This window comes from Mustela lutreola, chromosome 8 (genome assembly GCF_030435805.1).
Source record: "Mustela lutreola isolate mMusLut2 chromosome 8, mMusLut2.pri, whole genome shotgun sequence".
NCBI lineage: Eukaryota > Metazoa > Chordata > Mammalia > Carnivora > Mustelidae > Mustela > Mustela lutreola.
In genome coordinates, this window is record NC_081297.1 from 147903706 (window position 1) to 147927498 (window position 23793).

Here is a 23793-nt window from a genome sequence, read left to right on the forward strand (position 1 = left end):
AGGACCCCTGATCCTGGACCTACCGGCCTGCTGGGCTGCTTCCTTGCAAGGCTGTGAGGGCTTTCTTTTCAATCACCTCCCATATGAAAGCAGAATTCCAGCCACATCCAGAGACACAAGAAGGGGAGCTGGCCAGGCAGTTCCAGGCTTTTCCGGGACAGGCTATAAGGAAGCCCCGATCCCCAAAGTTTTTGCCAACCCCCTGGCCAACCCTCCCCCTCCACTAGGCCTCTGCTGGGGCCTGAGGGGGCTGCTAAGCCCACAGCCCTCTCGGGCCTTCTGAGACTCACTAGGGCCTGGGACGCCCAGGCCAGGCTGCTGAGTCCCCAGGGCCCTGCAAGGCCAACGTTGTGATGGGAAGGCAGGCGGCATCCCAGGGAAGGAAGGTGGACGCAAGCTCAGACCCACAGGAGGGAAGGGGGCCAGGACAGCTGTAGGCGAGCTCCAGGCTGACATCCAGCTGAACTTTCTGGCTCCTGGCGGCTCCGTTCCTGGCCTGGTGCCTCCAGGAGCAGCCCTGGCCGCTCTGCTCAGGGGAACTCACACTTCCCCTGTTGGCCTGAGTGCAAAGAGCTCCAGCTTCCGCTCACCTCTCTTCCCCAGCCTGTCGGCCTCCTGCTCTGGGAGTTGCGAAGTTCGTCTAGACTCTAACCCAGATCCTGCCCGCGGCCTTCAAGCCAGTCTTTCTTGTTCCATCCTCGGTGGAGGCAGAACACGGCCATCACCACCACCCCTGGACCTGCCTCGGCCATTCTCTTCCCGCTCGTCTCTGTACAGCCATAGGCAAGGTCCCAGGGCCTCAGTTTCCCCTGGTGGGAGGAGGCATATGAGTCGGGTAGAAGGAAGACCCCAGAGGACAGTTCAAATCCTGACGTTGCCTCTGCTGGCTGTGTGACCTTGGGCAGAACTCTTCATTCTCTGTGCCTGGGTTTTCCCATCTGTAAAACAGAGCTAGCGCTGACCTATATAGGGAAGGGGTATTGTGAAGATGGTGGGTACTGTGAACCAGACCCTGCGTCTGGCATGGTGGGAGTTCAGGGTTCCACAGAGCCTCTCACTTCTAAGGTCCCTAGACCTGCTGGGTGCAGGGACAGTCACAGCAGCAGCCCCCCTCTCCATCAGCAGAGAAACTGGGTGGAGGGTAAAAGAAACATCAGGGCCCCAACAAGTTTGCTGGAAAGTGAGCATTATGGGAAGGGATGTGGTGGAAAGGCCTTCCTGGCCAGAGGGCACAGCTCCGGGGGAGGCCGGGCAGGGGCAGGGGGTGGTGTGGAGCTCCACAGGGAGCTCTGGGAAGGGCTGGCTTGCCGGCAGGGCAGGGGGATCTGCGTGGAGGCAGGGTGGGCACAGGCTTAGGAGAGGAGACAGAGGATCAGGAAGGCCTCTGAAGGCCTCGCCAAGGAACAGCCTGTGAGACCTGTGAGCTCTGACCGCAGACAGCCTGGGCGGTCCTGCGGGGGGGGGGGGGGGGCAGGGGCACAGCTGGGAGGGGTCCTGGTGCTAAAGCCCAGCTTGTGAGCCAAGTGTGGGCAGGGGCACCCTCCACACACAGAAGGAGAGAGGTGGGCTGGGCCGGCACCACTTGCTCCACTATACCCACTCTAGAGAGGAAAACTGAGGCCCAGAGTTATGCCAGCACCCACCCAAAGCCTTTTCCTATCTGTCAGGCTGTCTCAGCCAGGGGCTGCCCCGGAGAATAGGCTGACACTCAGGGCAGGAGAGCCAAGTGAAGAACCAGAGCCCCAGGAGATCAAGGCCAGGCGTGAGTCGCCACTATCCCCAGGGCCCAACCCAGGGCCCAGCCTCCAGCACCACAGAACAAGTGAATGAGCAAGGAATGAATGAATGCCTCATAGTCTGCCCACATCTGGCACCCGGTGACCGCCTCTTGGAGCACGGTGGGAAGGCAGGTCTGGGGAAGGAACACCCCTGGGCCATCATGGAGAGGGAGTCAGATACCTGGCATGCCCAGCTAGCTAAGAGCAGGGCGCCTGGAGCCCAGGAGGCAAACGCACCATGTGGAGGAGAACTAGCCACTGCGGGGGATGGAGGCTGTCTGGGGATGCTCCTGAAACTGTAGCCTCAGAGGCGGAGCCCGGGGCTGGGGGTCAGGTGGGCCCCCAGGCAGGCTGGGCGGTGTGAGCTCCACACCTCAGGCAGGGCCCCTCGGAGGATGTGCCAGGTGGCCCTGGGAGGCTGGGGCTGGGGTTGAACCATGGCCAAGAAGTAAGTACAGTCTGGGCACCGGGGCTGGGGCATTCTTGAAGCTCTTTCCTCATTCCTGGCCCTGTGGGAGTAGCCGGACCCTGGCTGCAGCCACCACCGCGGATTTGCTTACCGTCTCGCAGGGAACCAGGGCCTCCTGCGAAACTGCCCGGCCCAGGCGCAGGCCCCACGGGCCCCACTAACCACCAAGTGCTGGCCTGGGCCACCTCCTGCTCTCAGATGGGGAAACTGAGGCTATAGATTAGTCAGGGCCACCCTAGAGGTTACCCATGCCTGGCTGTTGGAAGGGTTGGGCTTGGGCTCCAAGTCCAGAGCTTTCTACATCCGTCTTCCTGTCTCCACACCCTCCAAGATGCCTCCTCCTTTAGAACCCCACCGAGTAGCTCCTCCGCTGGGGTCTGGGTCTGGGGCCAGGCTCCGTGGGTGCCCCGGCGGGCACAGTGTGGACGGGGCCTTGTTTGATCAGCGGTTCCGCCCGATGCCAGGCTGCCGGGACAGCGGGCAGTGGCCAAACCGGCCCCACCGCATGCCTTCCAGCCCTCGGCAGGAATGCCATTCATCCTTCTATGTTCACACGGCTACCGCAAGTGCGGGGGCCCGGCGGCACCCAGGCCTCCAAGGAGAAGCAGCAAGGCCTGGTGGCCAGCCAGGGGCTGCTGGGCTCCCAGGGGCCTCGGGCTGTCTTCCCAAGCCTGGGAGGGACTAGAAGCACCCAAGGGGGGCACCTGAGCAAAACCCCACCAGACACAAAGGATAGATCCACAGGGATCCCAAGACCAGTTGGGGTCCAAAGCAGGAGACAGATGGATGGAGCCAGGCCTCCTGGCTGTGGGTCTTCTACCCTCAAGCCCCCCTTTCTCCTAAGAACAGCCCACACCCAGCCCCATGAGTTGGCTCTGGCACCAGACCTGTGGCATCCTGTCCCCATACCCTGAGCCCAGACTGTCCAGAGACAGCCCGGGCTGTCCAGCAACCCAGCATCTGTTTTCAGCCACCACCGGCGGCCCCTGCTGGGAACTGTGGCCCCCAAAGGTGCCTGAAGGCTTGTACGACTCAAGGCCTCCCCTGGAACCTGTGCGACATGTGAGGACAGAGGTGCATGGGCACAGTGCCTACTCAGCCTGCACAGAGGGGAAAGGAAATCAGAAGGTGAGGCCCCTGAGGGCCGACGGGGCTTGAGCCTCAGGGTCCCCGTGGACAGCACGTTCGTCCCCACCCCCAGGGGGAGAGAGCCACAAGGGCGTCGCGTGGGCTCCGCACACACTCACTTCTGATTCCAGCTTTATTGGGACCGGACGCTCCCCTCCGGGGAAGGCAGGACACAGCCCATCCGAAACCCACCAGCTCTCTTCAAGTGGGAGGGCCACGGGGACACGCAGTACCCCGACCGCCCCCGCCCCCGCCCCACCCGGGCCACACTGACCCCTCTCACCCGAGGGAGGGGCTGCCGCTGACAGACTCTTGAGGAGGGTTTCGGCAGAGGCGCCTGGATAATACGTGTGACTCGATGGCATCCAGGGCCCCAAGAGTCCATTTCAAGCAGAAGGAGGAGCCTGGCTCGGGGCACTGCGTGAGGCTGTCCCCTCCCTCCAGTACCCAGTGTAGGTCACAATAATTTAAAAGACACGATAGACATTTCGACGCTATATAACAATATAAGTTAACCGGGCCTGTGGACTTGGAGTGTCCTGGGACCCGGAGAGGAGGGGACCGGGGCGGGGCATTCACCGTGGCCTGGAGGTGCCGGGAACAGCAGCTGATGGAGTGTCCTGGCATCCCCACGGGGTAGATGCCAGGGCCAGGGCCCAGAGAGTGTCACTCACCCCAGGCTAATGTCGGGCCCACTTGGCTTGTCAGCTGCCTGAGGACACATTTCCACAGGTTTCTGCATGAAAATACCCTAAACTGGGGGCCGGGGGGTGGACACACGAGCAGCGGAGGGCAACACACCAGGAGCCAGCCGCACACCACCCTTGCCGGCAAGCCACTCCCCGAGGGAGGGTGGACGTGTTCGCAGAGGACATGTCAGCCCCGAGTCCCAGGGTTCTGGTCTCTCCCCAGCCCGCACATGAGACCTGAGCAGGGACCCCTCTCAAGTTTGAGGGTGAGTTGAACTTCAGGGGAGGGTGGGTGTGTAGGTAGGGACCCTGGGGGAGGGGTCTGGAGCGCAGACACCTGCCGGGACAGCAGGCTGGCTCTAAGCTTTCTCAGCATTGGAGTCAGGGCCCAAGGAGTAGGACTGGACACAGAGGCCATAGAGAAGCCCCAGCAGGCATCTCTGGGGGTACAGGTCCCTGTGTGGCGGGCGGCAGGGAAGGAGGGGTACAGCCCGATTTCTCAAAACATGGGGGCAGTCTCAAGCCACCCTGGGTGTCCCCAGAGCATGTTGCCCAGGGTCAGGATGCCCGAGCCAAGGCAGGAGCCTCCACTCATCACTTCAGGGTCTCTGGCTCATTCTTGAGCCCTTCGGGGCCTCGCGTCTGCATCTATCAAAGAAGGCAGACACCCCTGACCCGCCCCCCACCCGCCAGCCCACCGCCAGCCAGCGCAGGGCTGTCCAAGGCTTCCGGTTGGCTCCGGGCAGGAGTGGGCTCTGTAAACTGAGGCTGCTGGGCTGGCGGGGGCACTGGGCAGGGGGGACAGCATTAGGGAGGGGACGCAGCACTCCTGGAGCCTGAGGTGGGGGACATTTTGATTTGTGTGATACGATTTTCAAGAAGGGTCCCTGTCCGTGGCTCTCCTCGGCCCTCTGGGGGCAGGGTCAGAGGGTGCTGTGCAGGAGGGATGCTCCCTGTCCAGAAACTGGAGAGCAAGTGGGGGTCCCAGGGGCTGCGCTCACACGGGGTACACTTAGGACTGGCTATGCCTTAGTGCTACTCTTCTCTGATACTAACGACACATAAATAAACTTGGTCAACATCTGCCCGGGCCACCCCGAGGCCCCGGGCGGCGGGTGCGGCCAGGGGAAGGGTCCCGCGTGGGGGCCCGCGTGGCGTGGCCGGCCGCATGGCATTTCCACGTCGTCCGTGCCACCAGGCGGGGGAGGGGATGCTCGAGTCCCGGAGGGTCCGCTTCCCCAGAGAAAAGCAGGAACTCCCTAGGCCCCAGAGGGACACCTCTGGGCTGGTCCGGGACAGGGCTCCGCCACAAGAAGAGACCAGCGGGGCGGGAAGGAGCCCCCCGCAGTGGGGGGCGGCGGGGGCGCGCGCCGAGCGGTGTGCGCATGCGCGCCGGCGGGGCGCTCACTTGCAGGTGAAGACCTCGGTGCGCTCGCTGCACGTGTTGCACTTGACGAAGCAGCACCAGTGGAACTTGCAGTTGCACTGCCACACCTTGGTGTACTGGTGCGTGTTGTAGCCGCGGCCGCAGCACATGGTGTCGCAGCCGTCCGCGCCCGAGGACGTGCGGTTGCACAGGCGGCCCTGCGTGCCCACGCTGCCCGTGGCCGCGTCCTCCTCGCAGTAGTTGGGCGACTTCTCGATGTACACCAGGTCCGTCTCCATGGGCTTCTGGTAGCTGCGCAGCTGCTTGATGCGCAGGAAGGTGGGCTGCCGCAGGCGGCTGGCCCGCACCACCTCCACCTGCACCGCCGCGTTGTACTTCTCCTTGAGCATGTGGCCCACCTCGCGGAACTTGGGCAGCGTGGTCCAGCACGTCTTGGTGGTGCACGAGCCCGACACGCCGTGGCATTTGCACTCCAGCTTCATGCGCTCCTCCAGGACCTGTGGGCAGCAGGGCTCAGTGTGCGGGGCCGGGGCCTGGGCTACCCCGCCCCACCCCCGACCCCACCCCTCCAGGGCCTGTGGGCAACAGGGCAGGAGCTCAGTGTGCACGGGTGGCCCTGGTCTGGGCACCCCGCCCCTACCCTCCCTTGCCTCCAGCCTAGCGCCCCCCCCCCCCCACTTCCCGCTGTAGGGTCCCGCCTGAGTGCCTCCCCGGCCCAAGCCTCCCTCTTCTCATCCACCTAGTGGGGCTGCTGACCGTAGGTCCCCACTGCAGAGGACCTCGGGAAGGTCCAGTGAGAATATCCGGGATGCAACAGAGCCCGGCGTATGCTTATCAAATGTGGTTCACTAAATTTTCACAATCCTTCAGGTCAATGCGCCGATGTGGAAACTGAGGCCCGGCGGCACGCGGCTTCCTGCACATCGCAGGGCAGCACGTGGAGAAGCTGGGGCTTCCGCCCAGCCTGGTGGGGTGCAGGTGCCCCGCGGGGAGCCCCACCCAGCTACGGTCGGTTCTTAGGACGTGCCAGTCCCCACCTCTCCTTTGTACTTCCGCCCTCCTGCCCAGGGTAGGGCCCAGTATGTAGTTGGTGCTTAATAAAGGGCTGTTCAGTGGTATTTGCACGGAGCTCTGTGCGTGTCTGCTGAAGGACAGAGTGGGGGGATGAGCAGGGGTGAGGGCACGGGTCAGCGAGGCCCAGGCGTGCCGCCTGCTGGGAAGCCGGCCCCCGACTCTGTTGTTCTTTCTTCCCAGCTCCCCGAGGGCCCGCGATGGGCGCAGCCGTGTGTTTTCCTTGGGCCTCCTCCGTGGTCCCGGAAGGCCGATTCCCAGAGCCAGCCCTGACCCCAGGTACTCATTTACCTGGATCGAAAGGGCCCTGCCAGCAGACCTGATTAAAGATGGGGAATCATTAGCCGCCGGCCCGCGGCTGAAGAAGGACCATTTGTCAGCTGTCTCGGCCCCACGGGCCTCACCTGGGCAGCCCCACCCAGAGGGAACTTGGCCGCCCCCCCCCTCCCGCCTCCTGGGCCAGAACCCCAGCCCTGGCCCAGACGAGGAGCCCCACAGGGAATGAATGACTGAATGAATGAGAGGAACATCGCACAGGGCCCGCCACTATCCTGATCACTTTCCCTGCCCTGCCGTCATGGCGCCCTGGTCTTGGGCAAGGACCTCAGGGGCCCACAGTCCAGCATGGGGAACGGAAGAAGAAGCCTACGCAGACCATCCAGGGTGGGGGTTCCGGGGGCTGGTCCCTGCCATGGTAAGGGGGCTTCCCGCAGGAGGGGTGCCTGCATGGAGTGTGGATGGGGAAAGACGAGCTGCTCATCTGGGCAGAGAGGACAGTGCTCCAGGAGGGGGAGGGGGCAGACAAGGTCTGTGGAGGAGAGGTTCGGCCCACGTGAGCGTCTCGTGGGTGCTGGGTGGCCCCTGAGGATGGTGTCCTGGATGGGAGGGGGTGGGGGTGCGTGGGACTGCCTGGTCCAGCATCCTGTGGATGATGTGCTGCGGGGGAGACCTGGAGGCTGGCATGGGGAGAAGGAGGGGAGGCCCCACTGTCAAGGGGAAGGAATATTCCAAGCTGGAATTACAGAGCCATGGGGTGTCTGGGTTGAGGCATGAACCAGAAGTCTGCCCTGGGGGTCTATGGAGGGGGGACCCCCTCCGGGGGGAAGCACATCCTGTCTGCCTCCTGCCCCTCTCCCCGCCCTCCTGTCCGTCCTTTCCCCTCCCTCACCGGTACCCCATGTTCGTCTTTGCTTTAACCCTCTCCTCCCCAGAAAGACCCTTTCCCCACCAACCCACCCTTCAAGGCCAGCAAGCTTCTCTTGCCCTGACCACACTGCCTGCCACATACGACCCCCAGGCCAAGAGCTGACCCGATGGACGGCCTTCTCAGAGTCCCCAGTGCACTGGGCTGCTGGCCCAGGAGATGCCTCCTCCGACAGGCTGTGATGGCCTGAGACCCGCCAGGGCTGTCCAGGCCAGGTGGCCCAGGCTACCCCCGCCCCCGCCCTGCCCCCATCTCCCTGTCCTCACCAAGGCCAGGCGGCCCCACACCCACTGCCCGCCCGGGCACATTCAGACCACGCGCGGCCAGGCCGGGACGGTGGGCAGATGAAGCCGATTGGGCAGCTGTCTGCGAGTGGGGAGCCGCATCCTCGCTTGGCTGGGTCCCTGGGGACCGAGCCTGTCCTGGGAAGTGATCACAGGATTCAAGAATGTGCCGTTTCCGTCTCCAGCGCCCTCGAGATAAGAGTGACAGCGATGGTGGCGCCAGCCCTGCTGCCCCAGGAGACCACCTGGGAGGGCGCAGCGTGACCAGCCTCGCCCAGAGAAGTGGGGCCTCGGTTTCCCCCGTCAGGGGTGGAACGGGGGCCTCCAGGAAAAGGACAACCTGGTGTTCTTTCTGGAATAAGGGCACGGCCCAGGCTCTGGGAATAGTGCTCTGTTGTGGCCAAGCTGGGGGGGGGGGGGGATGCGGTGGTCACAGTATCCTCACGTCCACAGAAGGCACATAACCCGCCACTTGGGCACTGGCCTCGGGCAGGAGGGATGGAAGCAGCACATACGCCTCACACATTGCTTTCTGGGGCCTCAGTGGAGGCCTGACCCTCCGTGGGTGTGTGAGGCCCGGGGTGGGGGACGGTAAGGTCCACGTCGGCTTCACCCTCTCGCCCCGGCCACCGTGTGAGTTGGGCGTGGGCACGGGCACCAAGCAAGGGAGAGAGGGAGTCCTGTGCCCCCTCCCCCCACCTGGGGACCCAATGTGGCCAGCAGCTTCTCTACCAGGGATTTGCATAAGTCACCCCTCCTGGACCCTGGGTTTTCATCCAGAATGGTGAGCCCCCTGGGGCAGGACCAGCTTGGACCCAAGATGAGGTCAGGTTAGGGCTGTAGCCCCTAATGGGGGTCCTGCCTGAGCTCCCAGGGCTTGGGACCCTTCTCAGCAATGGCTTTAGACCTCTGTCACCCCCAGGAAGAGCCCGGGGACATCCCAACAGCAGACCTCCCCGGCTGGGCTGGCTCCTGCCTTACAGGGCAGTAGGCGCAAAGATCTGCTGCTCTGGCGTGGCCTCCCTCTGCACCCAACTGCTCCTGCCCATCCCGTTGGGACCGCACAGCAGGGTAACTGCTCAGTAAAGGCCATGCTGTCCAGGGGAGGGCTGGGCAGGGCGGCCCTGGTGTCAGTCTCGCAGAAGCTGGTGGTACGTGGGTCTCCTGCTCAGCCTGTCTGACCCTATCCCACCAGGGGCCTGGTGAGCTGAACAGTGTCTCCCCTTTAGGAAGCTCAGGATGTGCCCTTGTTTGGAAATAAGCCTTTGCAGGTGTAATTAAGGTTCGAGAGGAGGTTATCCTGGATCAGGGTGTGTCCTAACCCCAAGGACAGGTGTCCTTGTAAGGGACAGAAAAGAAATCAGGCCCAGAGCTGGAGACCACGTGCAGATGGGGTCAAGCAGGGTTATGAAGCCACCAGACAAGGAGCCACCAAGAGGCAGGCAGGGTCCTGCCCCAGAGCCATCAGAGGGCATGGCCCTGCTGAACCCTGGGTTTAGGACTTCTGGCTCCAGAACTATGAGAATAATTTCTGTTGCTTTGAGCCATCCAGGCTGTGGGACTTCACGTGGCCCTGGTGAGCTTGCTTCCCACCCAACTTGCTGAACTTTGGCCCCAGAGAGTCAGACGTAGCCCGGACACACTCTGATGGGACCAGAAAGAAGGTCCAGACTCAGCTCTTATGGAAACCTCAAAAGCCATGCCCCCACCCCACCATGATCAGTGCTGCGGGGAGCCGAAGGACCCCTGCCCTGCAGGGTCATGGCTGTCACCACCAGTGTCCTTTGCCAAGGGCTCGGGCCGCACGCGTGCTTCACAGCTCGGGCTCGGGGGTGGCTGGAAGGCCCTCAGGGAGGGGGACGAGGTGCATCATGTCACTGTGCAGGGTGCATCATGTCACTGTGCAGAGGAGGGACTCGCAGACAGGGAGGGGTGGTGCTGGCCCCAGAATCCTGGCTGCTGACCCCAGGAGAGCTCCTTCCTGCAGCCTGCCTGCCCTGCTGGGTCCTCTCCCCACAACCTGCCTCTCCCCTACTCCCCGTCTCAGTTCACGGCTTCACGGTCCTAAACCCGACGTGCTGACCCTCCCGCACCCAGGCCCCCTGCCATGACGCCTACGGCCCAGAATCCAGCCAGAATCCTGCGTGGTTGCCGTGGCCCCCTGCACTGGGAGGCCTATCCACGTGCCAGCCGCTTGCCTGCCTGGACACCCTGAGCTGGGCCAGCAGGCCCCCTGCACCGCATACACTACCCGAGGCACACCCCCACCCCACCCACCCCGGCCCCCCAGCCCTGCCTCGCTGGCGCTGCTCCCTCCACCTGGAGGGCGCTTTCCCCCATCTCTGCGGCTTCCTCGGACTCTTCCCACCAAGCACGAACCAGAGCTCAGGCCACGGGAGCCGTCAGGGCTTCGGCCGCCCACTGTGGGCCTCCGCGGCCTCATGTGTGAAATGGAGATGGTGAGACCTTCTTCCCAGGGGTGTTAGAAAACCCTGCGTCAGGACCTAAGCTACTGCAGAGGCTCAAGGGCCAGCGGTCGCACCCAGGGCACAGCACACCTCCTCCGGGGAGCCCTCCTCATGCCTTGCCTTCCTCCGCCTCTCCCAGCTCAGGTGGAGACCTGACTGCCCACAAGCTGTCTGTGAGCTCCTCGGAGGCACAGACTGTGTCACTCCTTTTTTCTGTCTGTCTGTCCCTTCGTTTTACAGTCATTTACTAGCCACTGACTGCTTACAAGATAGTCGATCCCTTGGCCTGGCATTCAAGGCTGTCCCAGCCCGGGCTTTGCTTACTCCTTGGGCAGCCCCTGGCCCGAGCACGCCCTCCTGCCGGGGCTCTTCTCAGCGCTGGCGAGTCCTTCAAGGCTCTGCTTAGACATCACCACCCCCAGAAAGCTTCTGCTCCCTCCCCCCAGGGTCTCCCAGCTCTCACTGCCCCAGGGTACGGCCTCTGTACCCCTCATGAGGACCCAGCTGGTGCCGGGTCTTCCTCCGCCTCGTCTCCTGTGCCTGGCCCAGCTAACGCCTGGCCCAGAGAAGGGACAAGGAGTGTTTGTTGAGTGAACGAGTGTGCAGCTGGCTCACTGTGGTCCCTGGGGCAGAGGCAGGCAAGTCTGTCCTGCAGAGACCCGCAGGGCCTGGTGCCCGGGGCGCAGCCCCTGGGGCCGGGGAGCCAGACCTGGAGAGGCGTTCCGCTCGGCTGGCGCCCTATCTCGGGCCATCTTGCCGCCATGGCGGCCGCTCCTCCCAGCCCAGTATCTGGGGCCCTCATCTCCCTGAGGCGGGGCCGGGCTCGCCCTGACTTCTGCCCCAGTGTGGTCCTGCCCGGACCTCCTCCGTTACTGCCCCACCGCGCTGCTCCGCCCGGGTGTGAGGTTGGCGGCTCCTGGGGTTTCCGCCCTTCCTCAGGCTGTTCCTGCCTCCTGGGAACATCCCTTCCTTCAGTCCAGCAGGCAGTCTGAGCCAAAGGTGCCTCCTCCAGGAAGCTTTCCCGGTGTGCTGGTACGACCCGTCTGGTACCAGGGCAGGGACACGGAACTATGGCCCAGGGGCCACCCCCACACTGGGTCCTGGTCTCAGCCTTGCCACGCGCCACTGAGAACCAGAGCCCCACCCCCAGCCTCAGTCTTCAGACCTCTGGAATGGGAACCTCAGAGCTGCCGGGAGGGTCAGATGGGAGGGTCAGATGGGACGCCGTGCCCAGTGCCCCCCACCGCACACCTCCAGGGTCCAGGCCCCCAAGCACACCCCCAGGTGGGGAAGGAGAGCCCAGGTGAGGCCGCAGCCGCTCCCCCTGCCCCCGCCCCCTCCCAGCCCGGGCCGCCCGCCCTACCTTCCTGCCGGCCTCGTTGTTGTGCAGGTTCATGAGGCGCCGGGCGTTCTTCTTGATCTCGCGGGCATCCACGAAGCGCCGGGAGAAGTCGATGCCGTAGCGCACGTCGGCGGAGCACCCGCCCCACTTCCAGCCCTCGGCCTGGTTGTAGTAACCCTGCTTCTCGCGGTCACACCCGCAGTTGCTCAGGTTCCCCTGGCTGCAGGCGGCCGTGACGGCGTGCGCCACGCCAGCCGCGGTGATGGCATAGGTGAAGGCGGCCTCGCGGCTCCCTGCAGGGGGATGGTGTGCGCATGGTGAGGCCCCGCAGGGCTCGGCCCCGGCCCGCTGCTGGCCCCTGATGCGACCCCGCCTTGGCGCTGGCCCTCTCTGGGCTGCCGACTCGGCTCAGGGGGTGGCAGGTCCTGGGTCTCAGGCCATGATGAGGACGGTGCCTGGGGTTCCGTGGGCACTCGGTGTGGGCCCTGGCCCCACCACCAGCGACCACTGCTATCTCTCCCTGTCCCAAAAGCCTGGACTGGGTGGGGCGGGGGGGGCAGAGAGGGGTGCATTTTCCCCAAACCTGGGAGAGATCCCAGGCGCCCTCACCCAGCAGCCGAGAACCAGGCAGAATCCACACATCTCAGAGCACCCCAATTCCAGGCTCTGTGTTGCCGCCTTCCTGTCTCTGACCACCGGCTGTCACCCATCACCAGGCCCAGCTTCCTGCACCTTTCCTCTCTTCCAGCCTCCCTGCCTGACTCCGAGGCCCCCAGAACTGCCCAGACCTTGGGCTCCAGTCCTCCCCAGCTCCCTCACGCCCCAGCCACCAGCCTGGGAGCCCACAGTGCAGTTTGGGCTCCTCTGTTCTATACCTGCTTTGCTCCTCCTCTGCCTGAGCTGGGAAGGGCCCGAGGCCAGCCGGCTTCCCCGTCCCGCCTCCCCGTTCTCGGCCCCAAACAACAACTCTTTCCTTCCAGTGCTGTTCACATGCTCCTGGGCGTCTCCTGGTCTTTTGAAGGGAATTTCCTCCCCCTTCTCAAATCCTAATGACCTTCCAAGGCCGGGTCCGACACCTCCTCTTCCAGGCAGCCTTTCCAGACTGCCAGCCAGCAGGGAGCCCTGGCTGACCCCTTCCCCTCAGCCCCAGATCTGGCTCCTCATCGCTCGTGACTGTCCTCGGAGTCGGCTCTGTCACTGAGCCGTCCTGGCTCCAGAGGGGCTATGGGCTCCCCGCTGGAGGGCTTCAGCACTGATTCAGTCTTTATTCTCCACGGGCTCTGGCTGGGCATCCGGACACCTTGGCCCGTCCCCTCTTGCCCATGAGCTCCAAGGCTCTCTGCGGGCCACGTGGCAGGTATGTGTGGCCCTCCGTAGCCGGCACCATGGGCATGGAAATCAGGGACATCCCCGTGCTTGCACAGGCCCCGTACCTGTGACCACCACTACCCCATTACTGCGGCGAGAGCAATCACCCCCAGATGGGGAGGGTTGAAGTTCAAGTCATGTCCTTTCCATGAACATCCACGAAGCACCACCGACTTGCCCGCCGTGATCGGCCTTGGGTATGTGCTCTCGGGTCTACCTCCTCACCTACCAGCCCTCTGGGGGGAGCTTCCCCTGGGGCTCTCCCTCTGTGGGGTTCCTGTTCCCTGGGGTTTCTCCCATCTGGACTGAGGACCAGGGTAGGACCTGCTGGTCTTGGAGGCCCCGTGTGGAGGAGGCTTCACCTCTGTCGCCAAAGAGAGGCGACGGCACCCTGGAAACTTCCCTCCTCTGAGGGAGAGTGGTGTCGGGGGTCCTGGTCTGCAAAGGACACAGGACTGCCCCGGGGGCCCTTGCTGCCCACCCCTGCCCCCACCCTGCCTGGGGTCAGTGCCCGATCCCCCGAGACCTGCTGACCAACAGCATGGGTTCTGCGCCCCTGGCACGCCCCCCCCCCCCCCGTGAGAAGAATCTCTCAGCACAGATCCCTTTTGAGAAGCACCAAGGCCCCCAGCCGGGCACTGTCCAGGTGGGCTGGCTGGGAGCTCCAAGGTCAAGCCCAGGGAGAATATGGGGCCTCGGCCTCCCCGGATTCAAGTTAGGTCAAGGTGATCTGAAGGGAAGGGCATCGCATTACCGAGCTCCCGGCTGTTGCCCAAGCCCAGCAGGGTCTGCCGACAAGCTCCCCACATGGACCCTTAGGGTGCAGGGGAGTGTGCGGTAAACTGCATCAGGGGTTCCAGGATAGGAGGTGACCACGGAGCTCTTCGAGAAGGGCTGAGGGGTCCAAGAACCTCGATGATGTCCCCACCTGCCTCTCTGAGTGGCGGAGTCTAGGAAGGCTTCCTGGAGGAGGTGACACCTCCTTAAGTAAAGGGAATCTTAACAAGAAGTTAGACTTAACTCCCTGCAAGTGCATAGGAGTGTGTGGTGTGTGAGGGTGTACGTGTATGGCGTGTGTTTACGGAGTGTCTTTGTGGCCCGTGGCCGTGTGCGGTGGGTGCGTGTGCTCTGGGCAGGGGACACGGCAGGAGCAAAGGTGCCAAGGTGTGAAACAGGTTGCTTATCTGGTGCTAGAAGTATGAGCTCAAGCGTAGGAAGGAAAGAGGCCATCGGGATCAGGAGGAGCCAGGCATGGGTGGCCAGAGACACCCCTGAAGCACACAGTGCTTTCTGTCCTGGTGCCAGGACTAGGGCTGCGGATCCCACACCAATGCTCTCACTCGCCGTCTCTCCCGGTGCACTAGACACCCTCACGCTCGCGTCTGTTCTCCCCGAGCACTGAGACAGTCGTGCGAGGCGCTTCATCATGGTTCCAGCCCAGGCAAGCCCATCAAACTCGGGGTTAGTGGCCGGAGCAGGATCAGAACCCAGGCAAGTGGCATCAAGGCCCAGAGAGGCCGAGGGAGGGTGTCTTTGCAGCTCAGCGACTTCATGCAGAAGAGAAGGAGAGAGGAGGCACCTATGGGGGACTTTGGGAAGGAGATGCCGCTTTTTGGACCCTCTGTGGACCTTGGGGCTCAGTGACCGGTCGGCAGGGGAGCACAGGTGGGAGCCAGCCTCAGAGAGGGCACGTCCCAAGCTCAGCGCCTTGGAGGTGGGGTAGAGATCTCACAAGATTGTGCAATCACACCTAGAGGCCTGGCCCATGGAGTTACAAGTCCCAGGACGGAGTGGGCGTTCCCTCGGAGGCCCTGGGACAGGCCACCCAGCCCCCTTCTGCCCAAAATTCAACTTGGCGCCTCCTGCGTCCTGCTGTCCCAAAGCCTGCAGGCCGGCAAGCAGGTCCAGAGTCCCGTGCGCTTGGAGGACAGTTCTCAAAAGCCTCCCTCTGTCCTTTGTGAGAGTTCCCGGCACCCCCCGGTTTATACCCAAGCCCAGCACCGACTCCGGTTACTCATCGGTTACTCACAGGGCGGCCACTCCCGCTAATTCCTTTTTTATTTGGTTTTAATGAGCCAAACCCTCCGTCTGGCCATGAAGACAAGGGGGAGGTGATCGGGGAGCGAGTGGCAGTTTGGGGAGATTCGCGGGAGGCGACGTTAGGTCTTAGATCCGGGGTTTCACCGCCCCGCTGTCCACACACACACCTCATGTCATTCCCACGACAGCCTCATGGAGCAGGAGCGTCACTGTGCCAACCCACAGAGCTGGATACCGCACGGGGTGTGGGGGACAGTCCCCCCACAGCCACTCTCGGGGCCCTGTGCCCGCCCCCCGGTACATCTTCCCCCAGAGGAGAATGAGTGGGTGCTGGGTTTAGGCGGAAGCCCCTCGAACCTCTGGGCCTTGCTCAGTGACGGCAGGTGGCTCTTGAGATGACCTCAAGCCCCTGGACCCTGACCTCACCCATCCCCACCTACCATTCCCCTCGCAGCCTAGCTTGGCCAGGCTCACTGAGGGGGGAGGCGGGGGGGGCGGGGAGCAGAGGCAGCTGCCTGCCCCCGACACACCCCTAGCCTTGAACAGAAGAGCGGCCTGGTTCCCTGATGCTCGCCGGTGGGCGCCGACCTGCTGCTGCCCAGGTCCACGTGTCCGCAGCTCCCTGTGCTGCTGGCCCAGCGGAGAGGCTGCTGCTCCCTCCTCTGTGGCTCCGGGCAGCTCCCACACCATCTCTGAGCCTGTATCCCCATTTGTCAAGTGGACTCACATTTCTCTCCTGGGGCTCCACTGCCCCAGGAGAAGCTCCAAGAGCAAACAGGGCAGCTGGGCATGGCCCTCACCATCCCCACATGGGGAGCCGGCCTGGGGCCTCCAGAGTCCACGGGGTTCCAGAACAAGCCCAGAACAAGCCCAGCGATCACTCTGCTTCCTCCCAGGGGCTGATCCACTTGGCCCTGCCCCGCTACCCCCTCTCCGCATATTCTGCATAAACCCAACACATCTGGAGCAGAAGAACCTTCAGAAACCACTGCCGCATGGGTAAACCGAGGAACCAGGCCCCCTTGAGGGGCTGCCCAGCTCTATGCCTTCTCTCCGACAGGTTGTGCAAAGTCAAGCCCTCACTGACCCCGCCGGACGACAGGTTCAGAGAGAAAACGGAGGCAGCCCCTGGCTGGCTGCAGGCCCTCACGGTGCCAGCCAGGCCTCGATGTCCCGAGTGAGGGTCCTGCCCAGGACAGCAGGACCTAGTCCCTCCTGTCGTCCCCCCTCCCTGACCCAATGGAGGACACTTGGCACCAGGAGGTCATTATGAGCAGCCGCTGGAAGGGACGAAAGCTTCCTGAGCAAAGTGGGGCAGAACTGAGCTCCCCCTTCCCTCCTGGGACAGAGCCGGGGCCTGAGCCCACCCTCCCTAAACCCCAGAGGCTCCCCTTGCTGTCTACTCAAAGCTACCTGCTGCTTGGGTGCGTGGCATACTATTTCTAGAAGGCCATAACAGAGCTCATTGCCAGTCTGGGGAGGCAGGGTGGGGGAAATCACGTGGTTCGCTCTTAGAAGGCGAGTCAGGAATCTGGGACCTCAGAGCTAAGGGCCATCCAGGACCGTCCCTCTGTCCCCAAGCAGGAGCCTCAAAGGTCTGGGGCCACACACATGTCTGGAGGGGAGGTCAGAGTCTGACAGGGGGAGTTCAAGGCTAGACCTGACATTGGCCAGTGGGGCGACCTTGGACCAGTCAAAGGGCCCTTTCATTTCTCCGTCTCCCCACCTGCCAATGAGGCTAACAGCTCCGATACGGCCAAGGGGCTGTGCGAGAAGGCCTGGGGAGCACGCCTGACCCCGCAAGTGACACGCCACATGCGGGGTCTTTGTGGGTGTCCCTCTGCATGTGCACACACGTGTGTGGCCCCGGGCATGTACCCGGGCTTCCACATGCACGCGGCTCCAGGAGCGTGAGAGCACGCAGGCACCTGCTCACATCCCGGGCAGGGGCCCAGCACCCTTCAGCTCCCCTTGCCTCTCTGCCAACCTGTACTGGCCTCTCTTAAATAAGGCATTTTCTTCTTCTTTTTGTTTTAAAGATTGTATTTATTTGAGAGAGAGAGGGATCTAGAGGGAGCGAGAGAGAGAGAACTAGTCGGGGAGGGGCAGAGGGAGAAGCAGGATCCCCGCTGAGCAGGGAACCCCATGTAGGGCTCGATCCCATGACCTGGGATCATGACCTCAGCCGCAGGCAGACGCTTAACTGACTGGGCCACCCAGGCGCCCCGATACGACATTTTCTACAACTCAATAATGAAAAGGCAAATAACCCAATGAAAAATGGGCAAAGGATCTGAAAAGACATTTCTCCCAAGACGCTATAAATACAGCCTGAGCACAGGAAAGATGTTCGATGTCCCGAGCCATCTAGAAAATGCCGATTGAAACCACAGTAGGCTGCCATTCCAGCCCCGCCGGGATGAGTAAAACAAGTCAGACGGACAATAGTAAGTGTCAGCGCAGACATGGGACACCAGAACCCTCACGGGCTCATGGGGGGAGGGGATGGAAAGTGCCACAGCCATTTTGGAAACACTGGGGCAGCTCCTCATAGAATCACTACAGGACGCAGAAATCCCCTGCAGGGTGTGGCCCCAGGAGACCCGAACACATGTGTCCACGCGGGAGCTGCGATGTAAACACGGCGGCGGCGTTGGCAGCTGCCCGTGTCCGTCGCAACAAACGGATCCGCAAGAGGTGGGCGGGCCAAAAAGGGAACAGTTCCCCACCCCAGGAACGACTCGAACATGGACACACGCCACGCCATGGAGGGCGACACGCTCCACAACACGTATGGAGTGAGAGACACCAGCAAAGGTCAACCATCCAAGGTCCAAGGTCCAAGGTCCAAGGTCACCATCTGGTGTGCGATCCCACTGAGGTGAGATTCCCAGAATAGGGGCACCCATAAGGACAGGAAGCAGATGAGCGTAGTCAGAGGCTGGGGGCTTGGAGGGTGATAGCCGAGGGGTGTGGGGTTTCTCTCTGCAGTGAGGACAATGTTCTAAAATTAAGGCGATGTTGGGTGCACAACTCCGTGAAGAGACAAGAAAACACAGAATTGGGCACTGAAACAGACGAGTTGTGGGTTATGTGGATTCTCCCTCAACAAGCTGTCTTAAAAACATATAGTATTTGATGGTTTTTAGTGGTTGTGCACAACTTCTTTTCTATTTAAACAGTAATGGTTAGGATGCTGGGCTCAGAGGAGGCAGGCGACTGGCCCAAGGTCACACAGCAGGCCAGCCACAGAGCTGGGATGTGACCCGGGATCCCAGAGTCACGCTCAGACCGCTCCCCACACGACGGACAGGGAAAGCACGCTGTCCTACCTCCCATCCCGATGACCACGACTTGCGACCTGGGCTGCCGGTGCCCCCAACACCAAACACAACCCACTCTCCTGGCCAAACCCCCAGAGCCCCCAGAGGTGAGGCCCCCAGGTCAGGTCAGGGCCAAGCACACAGCCCGGAGGGGGTTCCCTGAGAGCACAGGCAGATGACTTGGGGGTGACCAGGGAGGGCCTCTCCTGGGGACATCTTGCAGGATGAGATATAAGTCATGCACGAGTGCAGGGAACAGTGTGCAGGCAGAGGATACTGCAAGGCTAAGCCCCGAGAAGGGAACAAGATGGCGTGAGTGGTCTGACCCCGGGGAGAGGGTGAAACATGAAATGGGCCATACCACGTCGACTTGGGGAGCCCATGGGGAGGGGGCTGGACTTTAAGGGTTCCACTGTGACCAACATTGAAAGGGCGCCTCTGGCTGGCTGTGGGCAGCGCAGTGGGACCAGGGCATACACGTCTGGGTAGGAAACACTAGTGGCCGGCCAGGCAGAGGAAGTGAGGTAGGCCGGGCCTGGGACACAGTCTAAGTGTGGAAGCAGTGAGACCAGCAGGTGGACTTGGTGAGGGTTTAGGGAAAGATAAGTCCAGAAGTCTCCTGAAGGGGGGCTTGGGCAGATGGTGGGGCTGTCACCGAGACTGGGGTGCAGAGGTTTAGTTTTGGGGGAAATCAAGGAGCTGCCTTGGCCATGGGCAGATTGGGGCCCCCAGGATGCAGCGGAAGCAGGGGAAGCTGGGCTCTGAAGCCCTGCCTGGGGGGCCTCTGGCCCTGCTGTTGACCATCACGGGGGCCAACCCAGGTGGAACCGGGGGCCACCCAGCCTTTCACTCCCCTGAGCCTGTTTCCCCATGTAGCACGGGAATGAAGCCAGTGCCATGGGTTCTAATCCTCTTTAGCCGGGAGATTTTGGATCTTCCTGGGAAGCAGGTCAGAACAGAGAAGCCGGGGCTGGGGTGGGCAGGGACAAGGGTTGGAGTGGTCCCCGAGTCCTCCAGGCCTGAGGCCTGGCCAGTGGGACCCCGCCTCTCCCAAGCCTAGAAGTGTCTGGGAATACCGTCCCCACCCCCAGTTCACGGGTGGAGAGATTGAGGCGAGGGAGGCAGGCGACATCCAGGCCAGGTCAGCCGCTCCTGTGTCACCCAGGCACGCAGGCGCAGTGCCCACGTCCAGGTGTCAGGGAGCAGGAGCTGGGGGTGGGGGGATGCCCAGGGGCCCAGGGTGGGGCCAGTGAGGCTTCCTGGCCCCTTGGCCGCAGACAGGGCTCAGCCACCGGCCCCAGGCTCACAACTCCTACTGCACACATGGGGCTCAGGCTCGGGGACCCCAGCACAAGGCAGGGGACAATGGAGATTCAGCGGCCCCAGAGACACGTCCAAGCCCAGCAACTTCCTAAATCCCTGTTTGTGCAACTGAAGGAGGGCGCCCAGAGCCCCGGGCCCCAGGCCCCCACCCCAGCTCACCTGTGGTTTAGTCATGGTCTACACACTAAGCTCTGCCTGCTCCTGTCACAAACAGAGCCCTGGAAAAAGCACACACCAGGTCCGAACACGCCGGCAGCGCCTGAGCGCCCGAGGCCTTTGTTCTGACCCAGGGATGCCCTCACGTGCCACGCAGCCACCCTCGACGTGGGCCGCGCTCCAGCTGGGCACGGGGGTCCCCAGGCCCAGAGGGGGCAGAGCCTGGCTTAGGGCCACGTTGCGAGGGACCCCCCCGAGCCAGAGCCTCGGGATCTGTGTCCCAAGCTGGGATGGCCTTCCAAGAGCTGGCACCCTTCCCTGGAGCTCTGGTGGTGGTGGTGGGGGGTGTGGAAGGCCCCTGGTGTACCCTGGCTTCCGGCAGCCCCTCTTGTGACCGTCCAGCAGGGAGGTCAGCCTCGAACAGCCTGCGCTTATGAACGGTGCCTCGTCCCAGCTGTGGCATATGACCGCAGCTGTGTGGGGACACGGTGGCATCAGAACCCCTTCCTCCCTGAGTCTATCCTGGCCCCTGGTGCCAGGAGTTCTGCTGGGACACGGGGCTGGCCTGCCCGGTTCAACCCTCGAGGCCCTAGTGCTCCGTGACCTTGGGTGGGTCATGATCCTCCGTCTCAACGTCTCTGATGTGTGGACAGTAGAGCTGAGACGAGCCCGAGGGAAGGGCCCCCCCGCAGTGGCCTTGGAGGGGCTGCAGGCAGAACAGAAGTGATTCTCTCAACACCGAAGGAGTCAGGCTTGGAGAACAGCCGAGGTCCAGCCAGGCCTTGACCCTCAAAGGCCAAAGGTGAGGCTTGCCCACCCTGTGATCTGTGTCCTGCCTCCGTAGACCAGAGCCTGGAGCCCGGAGCCCGGAGCCCTGGACCCCTTGTCCGTGAGAGCCTTGGGCAGAACCCCAGAGTGGGCGCAGAGGAAGTGGAGGGCCTTCGTAGCTGCCCCCACCCTGACGACAGACCCCAAGTTCCAGCTGAGTCCTGGCCCCAGCCTCAGCCCCTGGTATGGGTGGGTACACAGACGGAGAGAGCGCGAGCCTGTGCCCAAGGTACACAGTGGGGGCCCAGGGCAGCTGGTTCACTGGCTCTCCCTGCTCTCACTCCCGGGGTGGCCTTCACTCTGCCTCCCGGCCCCCCTGGACTGACATACAGCAGGCGCTCCATGCATGCAGGCCCTCACCCTCCCACTCCTGCCCTGCCCCAGGAAGCAGCCAGCGAGTGTGACTCTCTGTCCCCTCCCCATCTGCTGCGCCCCAAGCCGGAGCACCATCGCTCCAGAGTGGAGACAGTTGGATCTGGGTACGAGTGTCTGCGCCGGCCCTGCCCAGGCCGCGCCCCTGAGAACGGCACCACCCAGCAGAAGTCCTACGTGAGCCCCACATGTCACTTGAGAGTGAGAATAAGCAGGGGGACTTGGTAAGCTCGTGTCATTAGCCGGCATCCAGACGTCACCACGCCAACGCGGGACTGTCGTAAAGGTCAGCAAAGGGGTATTTACTTGCTCTTTTCCTTTGGAAGTTTCCCAAAATCTGTCGTGTACCTGACACTTAGGGCACTTGTCCATGTGTGCACATCGGCCAACAGTGGCCGGAGCCCTCGTCCCTCCCGGAAACCCATGTCACGCCTCCCTTGGGCCCCAGACAGCAAAACCGCAGGCAAGGCGCCCGGGCACAGGGTCGGCCGCCTTCTCCAAGGATCCTGCCCGTGGCTGATTTGGAAGTCTCGAGACCCTCATCTCTCAGATACTCAGAGGTCACTCTGCCCCCTCGGACTGTCCAGGACCCGATGGCCTTTGCTGAGCCCCTGCCGCAGAGCCAGCCGCCAGCCCCGGGCAGCCACGTGAGCCGGGATTAGGGGTGGCCCCTATGCCTGGTCATGTCTGAGGCTGCACATGATGGGCGGGACTCAGCGTTCCCTGGTAGCGGGGGGGTGCGGGTGAGAGCTGGAGCCACAGCCCCCCTGTCCACTGCCAGTGGGTCCCACAGGGCTCGGGGCTCAGGCGGGGGTGGGGCAGTGGCTGGAGGGTACCAGTGTTCGAGAGAAGTCCCTCTCCTGCTCAGAACCTCCCTTGCCTTCTGTGGGTCCTCGGGGTCCCTGAGCCCCAGCTCTGCCCCTCCACCGGACTCCCAGCTCCCAGCTCCCTGGGTCACCCTTCCGCAGTTCCTAGAAAATACCAGCCACTTTCTGGCCTCTGGGCCTTGGCACTTGTCCCCTCTGCCTGGAACCCACTTCCTTACACTCACCCTAGGCCGGGCTGGGTCACTCGGATTCTCCCTTGGGTCCCATCTCATGCATCACCCCGTCAGGAAAGCCCCATTCGACAGTCCCAACCCAATGACTGTGCCTGTAAGAGATGCTCTGCCTTGTTCTGGGTCCCTGGGGGCCCAAGTGTCTAACAAGCATCCCTGGGAAACAAGTTTACCACCCGGCTCTCGTGTTGCGCCCCTACCCCAGGGCGGAAGAGCTGGGGACACAGTCACCCCCTCCTCAAGCTCACTGCCAGCTAACAGAAGAGCCGGGTCCGGAGGGGCCTGGTCACAAGCATCCTCGCTAAGCCAGGAAATAGGCCTGGGGGGGCCTCTTGTTGCCGGTGGGGGGGTTGCCGCCAGACATGAGGTGACACTGTGTGGGGGTCTTGACTCCCTGAAGGGAGCAGAACAAGTGGCTCCTGGGGGGGGGGGGTGCGCCTCAGGGCAAAGCCAGTGCAGCAGCATTAGGAAGATCTCTCTCGTGTGGCAGAGTGAGCTCCCCATTCCTGGAGTTATACAAAGAATAGCACCAGCTGCTGGAAAAGGGACCGGAACCTTGCACAGGGGTTCATTTGCCCATTGAGGGCTTTCCCTTCGGCTCTCAAGATTGAGGTATGGCCCAAGGTCACAGGCAAAGCCTGAAGGGGGCCCTCCTGCCTACCCAGGACATCCCCCCACTTGGGGCCAATCATTAATCAGTACCGCCTGAGCGGCTGCTCCCACGAGTGCCCCCGGCTGCCTGCCAGCTCATGGCCCGTCTCCCGTCTCGTGCCCGGGGCGGCCTCATGCCTCTGACAGGGGCGGGCTGTGCCACTCGGCCCCACTTCCTGCTCGTGACTCCCAGCAGCTGAGTCCTGGGAGGGACAGGTGCCCACTCGGACCCCCGTCAGGGCGCCCGCAGGACCCCCGAAGCCAGAGCCCTCCCAGCTAAAACGGGAGCCGGGCCTTCCCTCACAGGGGCCGGCCTGGAGCCAGGGAGGGCTTCGGCAGGGCAGGAGGCCTCGGCCCAGGTGGTAGGGAGCTCACCCCTCCCACCCCCCGGGGCAGGGTGAAGGAAGAGCCGGCCCCGGGGCTGAGGGACCTGGAGGATGAAGCTCCCGAATGTGCCTGGCCTGGCTGTGGACAGGAAGAGCCAGGGAGGGGGAAAGAGCCTTCTCCGGGGAAACGAGCTGTGAACAAGCAGAGCAGAGGGGACGGGCCTCCCAGGGCTGCGGGCAGCGGGGGCAAAGCCACCGAGGAGCCAAGGGTTGGCATGCTCTGGGGAGAGGAGGAAGTCAGCCAGGGAGACGCTCTGGTTTCCAGAAGGGATGAAGGGAGGTGGGGGTGAGGCGTGACAGGGATCACCCAGACTCTGGGTGAAGGAGTTACCTTTATCCTGGGGTAATAGGGAGCTACTGCAGGTTTTGGAGGAAGGGAGTGACATGGCATGACCAGGACTGGAGGGGGGGCAGGAGGAGGCATGGACAGCTGCCTGGGGAGGGACAGAGAGGCAGGCCCTGCAGGGGC

The 23793-nt window shown here is 63.1% G+C and overlaps 1 protein-coding gene across 5 annotated transcripts in view; it reads right to left on the minus strand.

The window, feature by feature from the left end:
• Positions 1-4712: 4712 nt before the first annotated feature.
• WNT7B (Wnt family member 7B) overlaps positions 4713-23793 on the minus strand; it is a 46440-nt gene continuing 27359 nt past the window's right edge. For all 5 annotated transcript variants that reach the window (XM_059187271.1, XM_059187273.1, XM_059187272.1 and 2 more), the window contains 2 exons: positions 11842-12113; positions 4713-5948 (listed from right to left, as the gene is read on the minus strand). In XM_059187271.1, coding sequence (XP_059043254.1) covers positions 5469-5948; positions 11842-12113 — 752 coding nt within the window. In that variant the 3' untranslated portion in view covers positions 4713-5468. The remainder of the gene's footprint in view (positions 5949-11841; positions 12114-23793) is intronic.